This window comes from Carlito syrichta, unplaced genomic scaffold (genome assembly GCF_000164805.1).
Source record: "Carlito syrichta isolate Samal-C Ts95f unplaced genomic scaffold, Tarsius_syrichta-2.0.1 Scaffold176317, whole genome shotgun sequence".
Taxonomy (NCBI): Eukaryota; Metazoa; Chordata; class Mammalia; order Primates; family Tarsiidae; genus Carlito; species Carlito syrichta.
The window spans coordinates 15,364-25,287 of record NW_007120413.1 but is presented as its reverse complement, the minus strand read 5'-3'; the positions used below and the strand labels follow the sequence as shown (position 1 = coordinate 25,287).

The window sequence follows — 9,924 nt, the reverse complement described above, 5'->3', positions numbered from 1 at the left end:
CCCCCCCCCCCCCGGCCGCCTCTACCAGAAGTCCCGGCGGTGGTAGGAGTCGGGGTCACAATACTTTGTGACAACAACTCTGTTGGCGAACTTGCGGCCTGTCAGGCCCTGCATGGCTTTCTGGCAGTCAAACACAGAGGTGAACTCCACAAAGATCTGTGGGAAAACAAGAAGCAGGTTTGTGAACAAGGCTCACACCCAGCAGCCAGCCAGCATCCATCCAAGCCCAGAACTCAGTGCAGGAAGGGAGAGGGAGGAAAGAGCCTGGTCACAGGCTTGAGAAAGGAACCCCTGGTGCAAGTTTGGTGGTGGTCACCCAGACGCCCCCCCCAGGATCAAAGAACAAAGGTACAGAGACACCAGAGGGAAAGAAGAGAGCTGTGCCTGAAAGTCAACGGAGACACACTGCAGGTGATGGGTGAGGGGTGCAAGCAAGCTCCCTGGAGGAGGGGTCACGAATTGAGTGTTCTGCACCAGCCACTGGTGGGTGCTTCCAGAGCCACCCCATGGGCTGTGTTGTCCCCAGACAACAAAATTGGGAAGCTAAGAAATGAGGATTCAAACCCAGGTTGATAAACTTGAACCTTCACCTACTCAAGCTTCTAATCTTGCTCAAACCACCAATTTACAGGAAAATGGAGGCAGGAAAGGACACAAAGTTCTACACAACCGATGACTATTTCTTCAATAATAAAATGGCTTGCAAAAGAAAAAATGGAGGGAGTGATACAACTGACAAATTAGAAGAAACTGTGTAACCAAATCCATTATGAGGACCTAACTTGGATCCTTACAAACTAACTGTAAAAAAGGTTTTAAGACAGTAAGAAAAATATGAATTAGGTAGACACTAAGGAACCATTAGTTCTGTTAATATGGTATAGTTTCATTAAAAACATTTTTTTTTAGGTTATCTGATTAGAGCAGTGATTCTCAACTCGGGGCCAATATGTACGTCCCTACTGAGCAGTGGCTGGACATATTGTTGGCTGTCACAAAGCGGGTAGCAGTGCTCCTGGCGTCCAGTGGGTGGAGGCTGGGGTGCAGCTAAGCATCCTACAATGCACAGCACAGACCAGGAAAGAGCTCCCAGACCCAAAATGTCAGCAGTGGAAAAATTAGAGAAATGCAGTGCAGGATATGAGACACAGCTGATGTGTTTGGGAGGCTGAGGTGAATGGATTGCCTGAGCCCACAGGTTCGAGACCCACCTGGGCAACTTGGCGAGACCTCATCTCTACAATAAATCAAAAATTAGCTGGGCATGGTAGCACGCGTCTGTAGTCCCAACTACTTGGAAGGCTGAGGTGGAAGGATCGCTGGAGCCCACCAGGTCAAGATTGTGATGGCCGGGAGCGGCCACTGCACTCCAGTCTTGGCGATAGAGTGAGACTCCAACTCAAAAAAAAAAAACATTCCAGCAAGCCGGGCTTGGTGGCTCAGCCTGTAATCCCGCACTTTGGGAACCCGCGGGTTCAAGACCCGCCTGGGCAACTTGGTGAGACCTCATCTCTACAATAAATCAAAAAAGCAGCCGAGTGTGGTAGCATGCGCCTGTAGTTCCAGCTACTTGGAAGGCTGAGGGGATTGCCAGAGCCCAGCAGGTTGAGGCTGTGGTGGCCAGGAGCATGCCACTGCACTCCAGTCTGGGCGACAGAGTGAGACTCCAACTCAAAAAAAAATTCCAGCAAAAAAGAAAGGGTGGGGAAATACACAAATTAAGAAAGGCAAAATATTATTAACTTGAAGCTGGGTGATGGAGCACTGTATTATTACATTATACTGTCCTGTTATACAAAGTATATCACTATCACAGCCTCTACTTAAGTATGCTTGAAAAGACCCATAATAAAAAGTGTAAAAACAAAACAGGAAGCAGGCAACAATAAATTTAAAAAGTCAAACAGGGTAGCTGACCCCCAAAACAAGCATCTCCTTAGCCTCTGGCTCATTTCAGGCTCCTTCCCAGCCCTGAAAAGTCACAGTGGGCAGCGCTGATGAACCCTGACCCATGAGAACCCCGATCGCTCAGGAGGTCCAGGGAGAGGAGATGCCCTTCCCACTCCCCCACCCTTTGCTCTCCCTTGGCAAGCTCATCCAGTAGGACATCTGAAACAGGAAAACAGGACTGGTTTCTCAATGGCACTCAAGGCTTCACCAGCCCTCACACTGGGAACACAGAACTGCCCAGCTAGCTGTTCCTGGGCATCTCTATGGGTGTCTCAGGAACTGCAAAGCCAGGTGGCCCCAGGCTGACCTTCATCTCACCAACCTGCTCATCATCCTTGGTCTCCCCCACCATTCCCCACCCAGTCACAGAGCTGTCACTCAGTCTTCTGCCTCCCTGTCCCAGCAGACCCAAACCAACCACCAAGGTTTAGGCACTCCACAGGTTCAAGTCTCTCTCCAACCCACCAATGTCTCTCCATCCCCTGCTACTGCTCTGCTTTCCAGGCTCACTCCCATCTCCCACGTCACTGTGAGGGCCATCTCTATCTGCCAAGCATGACCATATGAGACCCCTCCACAGGGCCCTTCCCATCTCACTGGCACCACACGCAAAGACCTGTGGCTCAGTCTCCACCCCACCATCTATCTCCCTCCCTCACCTGCTCACTGCCACCCCTTCACCTCAAACACTCTAAAGGCCATGCCCAGAAGCCCTGCCCACTCCCACGACTCAATGCAGCATATGTGGCATCTACCAGCTGTATCTTAGCTTCTGCTGCACAGGGCCGAGGGAGTTTCCACTCACTGCCAAGCCCTCAACAGCAAGATCAGAGCCTGGCACGATGGAAAGCCCATGAACACGCTGAGTCAGCAGTGAAGGACCAGATCACATGCCCTGACCACCATCTCACAGGTATAGATGTGAGGCAATTAAGCTGGAGGCGAGATGACTTAGTGGGCTCTGAGAGCAGATGGCAAGAACCTGAAAACTGATGAGTCCCGTCCCCTCTGCCTTGTCTCCTCCCACAAAGGGGCTTGGGGTACGGGGAGAGCTGAGCCAGTCAGGCACTTCAGCAGAGTACCTGACACAGAGGAGACTCCAGGGGATGTCAGTGGGGCTATTTTTAGCACTTTTCTCCCTGCTTCACAGACAAGGCAAAACCACTTGCACAAGGTCACGAGAAGGGGGAGGCAGAGCCAAGTCTTGAAACAAAGTTCTTCAACACAAAGCCCAAGCTCTCAGCCACAGTAGCAGCATCTCCCAACTACTGTCATGCCTGCAGGCTCTGGGCACCCACAGGGCCATACACTTCTCCAGGCCACCGCCTCCACGGCCAGGCCCAAGGGAGCACTCAGCAGTGGTGTGTGCACACGTGCAGCAGCAGGAGGGGAAGGGGAAGTCATGTGCCAACTGGCCCGTGCCCTGACCTTTCCGCAGCCGGGCACCTCAACGCCATCCACGGGCCGGGGGATCTCGATGGACTTGACAAGCCCATACTTGCTGCACTCGTCGCGCACATCCTCTACGATTTCCTCATATTCCTCATCGTCCAGCAGCTCCTCAGGCAGCACCATGTTCATGAGGCACAGGACCTCGGTCGGGTGGCCGCCCATCTGCACCTGGGAGCTCATCAGGCCCGGCACTTGCAGCGTCACAGGTGTCTGATTGATGGTGCTCTGTGGGGCCAGGGGAGGCAGGGGTGTCACAGGGGGCCCAGACCAGTCTCCCTTTGCTCAAGCCTGCGCCCCTTAGGCATCCACGCAGGGGAAAGGCTGTCCCTCCACCTGACCCCTAGGTAGTCACGCCCCAGCCCTGCACCAGAGGCCTCCCCACCATCCCCTCCCATGAAGGTGGGGCAGAGCTCAGGAGCAGCTGTCCCACCAGACCCTCCCACCCCAGGGCCCTCTAGCCAATGGAAGATGACGTGCCGGGGGGCTCACCAGCGTGGCATTCTTGGCTCCCACACTTGCCCTCTGGACGAGCAGCTTCTTATCCCCCAGCTGCATCCCGTTCAGCCCCGCAATGGCCTGCGTCGGGAGGGTGGGGGGTGGGAGGGGGTGCAGGGAGAGGTGGGATCAGGGGCCAGGAGCCCAACACCTCCCCCCAGGCCGGGGCATCAGTGGGGAAAGAGGGCAAGGCAAAGGTGGGGAGGCCTAGAAAGAGCCAAAACTGCGGGAAAGGGACAAGCACCACACAGAGGGCACTGCTTCCAGCTGGCCGCCTCCCGCCCCATCCCGCCCCATTCAAACAGCACAGGGTGGGGAAGGGCAGACGCAGTAACAGTCAAGGGCCTGGGACTCACCTGATCTGTGACGTTGATGTCCACGTACTCACAGAAGGCGTAGCCCTTGGAAAGCCCCGTGGCACTGTCCTTGACCAGGTTGAAGGCCTTGAGAGGCCCAAATGATGTCAGCAGCTCTTTTACCTACAGTAGGCCAAGAATCTATCAAGGCTGGGTGAAGGCCAGGGCTGGGGAGGGGTCGGGAAGGAGACAAGGGGGTTACCTGGTCATCGTTCAGGTAGTTAGGTAAGCCCCCAATGAAGAGCTTGTGAGCAGAGTCAGGGACCACAGTGGACACAACTCCTAAATGCAGAGGGAAAAGGGACTTCAATTCCAGTATGAGGTCATCTCTCCAACACCTGAGGGTAAGACCCTCAAGCACCCACCAGGACCCTCCCCGCCTGGGAGCAAGGAGGCACCACACCCTACATGCCTCCCCCCAGTCTGATGCGATAAGGGGCCTGAGCAATGGCACACCATGGCCCCTGGCGAGAGGATGCTCTGTGCCTTCCAGACGTGTCCAGCCTCGGGGGAGCCTCAGTCTAGAAGCATCCCCCAGAGCATCCTGAGGAGACAAAGACCCGCATCCACACCCACATCTGTCACCTGCTGCCTGTGTGACCCAGCAAATCAAGGGGCTCTGGACCTGCTGGTGAGTCGCGGCACACACTTGATCCTTTCTATACCCCTCAGGCCTCCCCTCAGTGCCCTTCACTGACAACACCCAGGTAAGTCTCCCATCGAATATCTCAGTCCCTCCCGTGTCTACAGGACAGCAGGTCATCCGCTCATCTGAGGTGTGGGATGGGCCTACCCTCCCAGGGCATGGCAGGACAAGGAGTTGAGAGGCTACCCAGGGAGTCTCAGAACAATGTTCTCAGCACTGGCTGTGACAATCCCAGTGGGACCTGCCAGCTGAACCTGGGAGGCTGGATTCAGTGTCCATGAGGGCTGAGATGACACAGCAGGTCACACCAGCCGAATTTAACGGCCCCTCCTGGAATCTCAGAAAAGTGCCTGCTGATGGGATGGTTCAACCCAACATCCACAGGCTCTGTGAGGAGATCACTTTGCTCTTGGGGCTGTCCCATCAGACGTAAGCCATGTGAGGTCCCAGCACCCTCCCATGCAGCCTGGCCCAGCCTCCTCCTCCTCTGCAGCCCCCCACCAAGTCAGCAGCTCTTATGACTTGGGGCCCATCCCACCCCATCCTGACCCTGGGCAGAACACGTAAGACAGGAACTGGGAAAGCATCTCAGAAGCTGAGCTGCAGTGCCTGCGGGAGGAAGGGGAGTGCTCATCCACCCTCCAGGCTCATGTATGCCCCAGGGTGCACCCTCTCCTGTCACCCACTCACTCCAACCCTTCCCACCCAAACACATCTCCCCACCGCAGAACTAGAGGCACCAACCCCGCCAGCTCCAAGAGCCAGAGCCAAGCCCCAGCAGAGTAAGGCCACACAGACCGCAGAAGGCCCAGCTCATATGCCACAGGACAAGCAGAAACAACCTGGGAGCAGGAACACCAAGTGCTCACCACAGGCCAGGTGCCCTGTCAAACTCTTCCACTCCACTTCTGCAATGCTCACAAAAGCGCTATCTCCAGTACAAAAGGAGTAAACTGAGGAGGCACAGAGCTAAGTCACAAAGGCAAGAAAAAGGTGGCCTCCAGAGCCCCACAGCCAACCATGACTCTCCATAGGCAGCCCCACGGACTGAAGGCTCTGCCTGGGGGCTGCACAGCCTGGGTCCCAAGAGTGGGTCACGTTGGCAGTCGGTGTCCAAACGCTGGCTCTGAACCACTGTGCACATTTCAGGGAAGCAGCACATGGCTGAGGGCATGGGAGTCCAGCTCTCTGGGTTCAAGCCATGGTGTGCCGCATGCAGCCCCAAGCACCTCTGTGCTTTCATCTGCAGGAGGAGGAGAGCACCAGCACCTGCCGTACAGGCCACGTGCCTGAGGACAAATCAAGCCAAGCGTGTATTTAATAACAGGCCCATCGCACTGGTCCTTGCTGTGGGCACACACACAAATAAACCCTGCCCTAACAGCAGGCACAGGAGTCCCCACAGCCGGGGCACTTGCCGGACTCACCACCACGACAGGGCCAGCCCAGGTAAGCACTATGTCAGTGACACGAGCCACTGTTATAACTTCATGGGAGTTTTCTCAGAACCTCGTTACTCCACTAACCAAGGAGCAGCAGCCCCAGTCAGCAGGGATGTCCCAAGAGTAGAGCAGGAAGGGGCCAGTGACTGTGCAGGGGTGCACCCAACAGGGATCCTGTCGCCAGTTACAAAGCTTTCCTCCTCATCTGCAAGATGGGGAAATGTCACCACCTCCCATGGATGTGTCAGAGGAGCTCAGCAGCCACTACTATTGCTGTCACCCTCAACTCAGTTCCTGCCAGAGCACCACACCACCCTCAGGACAGAGTCTGATGACAGAAGCCACCTTAAATCTAAGCCATGGTCCTATTCCCCAAGGCCCACATGTCCCCTCCCCCGCTTCAAGGGGCAAAGGAGTACAAGGAGGCACAAAGGGGCCCGTGTGACAATAAATTATCACTTACAAAAAAACAGGCAGTGGGCCAGATTTGGCCCCTGAGTCCTAACTAGCCAACCCCTGTACCACAGGACTGTCACAACTGCAGGGTGCACTGAGGACAGTGCCTGACACACCATCAGCACCAACAGGCGATGGGCCACTTGTGTGATGTGAAATTAATGAAAACACAGTGAACTTCCTGGGAACAGACAGAAAAGAAATGTTCTGTAGGTCCACCTAAGACATGTGCCCACACGTAAGTCACCAAACAGTACATGTAGACTGGAGCATGCCCATGTATGTTATACCCCAGGTTTCTAAGAAGTTAAAAAGATGTACTAAAATTCATGGTGTTTAAGCACTGGGGAAAAGGACCCAGCCCAAGCCCTGCCCTGTCACGGACATGCCTCCCTCTGGGACTCTACATTCTCCGGTCTAAAGAATAATTGACTCAGTTTCCAAAGGGTTCCTCCAGTGCTGGGCGCCAGCAAGCAGAATCCCACCCCCTACAACCTAGGCTTGAGACGAAGCCTCCCCCACTGAGCAGTGCTGGCTGCACCCCAACAGGGCCTGTACATGCCTAAATCCCCACTTGTACCCCATTTGTTGACTACCAGGGCCTGTAGGCTGGGCCCATCGCTTACTTCTGTACAGCCTGCAAGCTTTCTAAAGACTCTTCTGTGGCCTGTGGGAAGTATAGGAAATGAGAACCTCAGCAACCACGCATGCTAAGTTGTGTGGCACAGCCACACCCATGCACTCAGACACCAGCTGAGGCTGCTGCCATGCACAGTGAGAGTTTGCCACCCCTGGCATGCTATATTACCTACCAATCAGAAATTACCCAACACAGCCATGGGAAATGGTCCAGAATACAAGACTTACGGCAAATACAGAGAGACAAATACCAGGTCCCACAGCGGAGGCTTTTTACTGGCACACCCACTTGCACCTCCAAAGCCAACCGAGGTCCCAGAGCAGGAACAAGGTCGACTGCAAGGCCCTCACTTCCCCAGCAGCCTCCATCTGGTCCTGGCTCTGCCACATACAGGGCATGCGTCCTCAAGCAGGCACAGCTCCCTCCCCGGGCCCAGACACCAGCTCTGCTGGCTCAGAGGCTCAGGGAACCAGGGAGAAAACACATGTCCTGAAACAACCACACCACTTCCTAAGCAGCTCCCGTGGGGCTGAAGGGAAGGGAGGGCCATGGAGCTGCTTGCGGGGGAAGCTTGACAGCTGCCCCACTCACCAGGCACATAGACAGAAGGGTTCTCGGACATGCCAGGCAGCGGCTGGTAGTCATGAGGCCTGCGGATCTTCAGGGACTGTCCCTGGAAGATGATGCCATCGAAGGCCATGGCCTGGGTAGTCTCGTCCACTGAGCGGAACTGAATGAAAGAGAACGGGGTGGTGAGGGGTGGGGGTCAGGGACCAGTTCAGCCCCAGTCCTAGTCCCCAGAGCTCTGTAACCTAGATTTCCTTTCCTTTCACTCTTGTGCTGGGCCCTGGGAGGGCAACAGCCATGTCCCTGCTTCCAGGCGCTCACACACCATGAGTAAAGATACCAGCACCCAACACAAATGCAGGGGCAGACATATACCCACAGATGTGATAACAATGAAAAAGGACAGAGTACTGGAAAAGGGGAAGTTTAGTGACAGTACTGAAATCTTTCTGACAAGGGGACATTTAAGTTGATATCCAGAGTAATGTGACCAAAAGCAGACTACAAGGAGGCAAGTACAGATTAAAAACCTATACAGCAAACGGACATCACTTAAACACCTTCACCACACCTTACAAAGTTACTAGCCCACCGAGAGTTAGAAATTAAAAACCAAGGTCCTTCTCCTGACAGGGAAGACCAGCAGGAACATAGTTTGCTGGGGAAAATAACTCCAGCCAAGGCCCAAGACAGGCAGAAGCAGTTTATGTTCTGAGAAGGCCAGTGTTGCCAGGATGCAGGGGACTGGTGCCAACAAGGCCGAGAGGTCTGCAGAAGTCAACCGGCCATCCAGGCCCCATGGAGGCATGAGGAGGCAGGCCGGGATATGCAGAGCTCCCTCTGGCAACCTGAGCAGAGCAGACTGCAGGGACCCAGTGGAACAGGCAACGCAGAAGCTCCGAGGGACTGAGGGAGGAATCACACACGTCCCTGTCACCGTCACTTGCCCAACTCACCTCCAAAAAGGCAAAATTCTTGTCTTGGTTAATCTGCACAGCCAAGACCGGGTTGCCAGGAGCCTGGGTCAGCCCACCCAGGCGCATCTGGGCGTTGAAGAAATCCATCATGGCCTCCTGCAGAGGGAATAGGAGACAGGGGGGGACGGGGGAAGGGAGGAGGAGAGAGGAGGGGAAGGGTGAGAGAGGGAGACACAGAGGGGTTTGGGGGCAAGGGGAGAGGGACGAGGGGAGGGAAGAGGGGGAGGGGAAGGAACAGTGGAATATGGGTAGGGGTGTAGAAATCAATAGTAGGAACAAAAGCAAGAGGAAAATAGAGAAAGTGGGAGGAAGCAGTTGCAAGAGACAGCCAAGGGTAGGCGATGGACAGGAGTCGGGGGAGAGCCATGGGGTCCCAGCACAAGTCAGAGAAAAGGAGATTGTTCAGGAAAAGACGAAGGAAAACGATGACAACAGAACAACGAAAAACAAAATACAGAGAAGATGAGGAGACAACACACAGGAAGGAAAATGAGGAGACAACACACAGGAAGAAAGGAACGCCCAGTGGAGACAGAAAGAAAAATGGCAAGTAGAAAAGCAGCAGCAGGCAGGAGCAAAGAGACGAGTACAGAACAGAAAGGGAGGCCAGGACGAAGAGGAGCAAAGACAAAGAGGAAGAGGAGGTCCAGAGTGTGGGGCAAGAGGGGAGGAGAAGTGTAGGGAGGAAGGAGTAGGACGGGAGGGGAGGAGAAAAGAGTGATGTGGAGGAATCTGGCCCTGGAGTCCGGGGGCTGGTTTATCAAATGTAGCAAAGTGCAGGTTGAGAAAGTCAGAATGGACCTTACTTGCCTTCGACGATGGTAGCAAACTTTTTGTTGCTACGAGGGATCTCAGCCCCACAATATTTCACTTTAAAGAGAAATGGAAACAACTCTTTGATCTCGGGATTCTCAGGGGGTGCCACGGGAAGGGGTGGGGGAGA

At 54.7% G+C, this 9,924-nt stretch overlaps 1 protein-coding gene across 2 annotated transcripts in view; it reads right to left on the bottom strand.

Moving 5' to 3' along the window:
* U2AF2 (U2 small nuclear RNA auxiliary factor 2) overlaps positions 1 to 9,924 on the bottom strand; it is a 16,128-nt gene continuing 6,204 nt past the window's right edge. Inside the window, exons 6-12 of one of the 2 annotated variants that reach the window (XM_021709340.1) lie at positions 8,961 to 9,077; positions 8,029 to 8,167; positions 4,456 to 4,535; positions 4,254 to 4,376; positions 3,880 to 3,978; positions 3,379 to 3,627; positions 1 to 156 (exon numbers count right to left, since the gene is read on the bottom strand). In XM_021709340.1, the coding sequence (XP_021565015.1) occupies positions 22 to 156; positions 3,379 to 3,627; positions 3,880 to 3,978; positions 4,254 to 4,376; positions 4,456 to 4,535; positions 8,029 to 8,167; positions 8,961 to 9,077 (942 nt within the window). In that variant the 3' untranslated portion in view covers positions 1 to 21. The remainder of the gene's footprint in view (positions 157 to 3,378; positions 3,628 to 3,879; positions 3,979 to 4,253; positions 4,377 to 4,455; positions 4,536 to 8,028; positions 8,168 to 8,960; positions 9,078 to 9,924) is intronic. The other variant, XM_008051483.1, reaches the window with a different exon arrangement.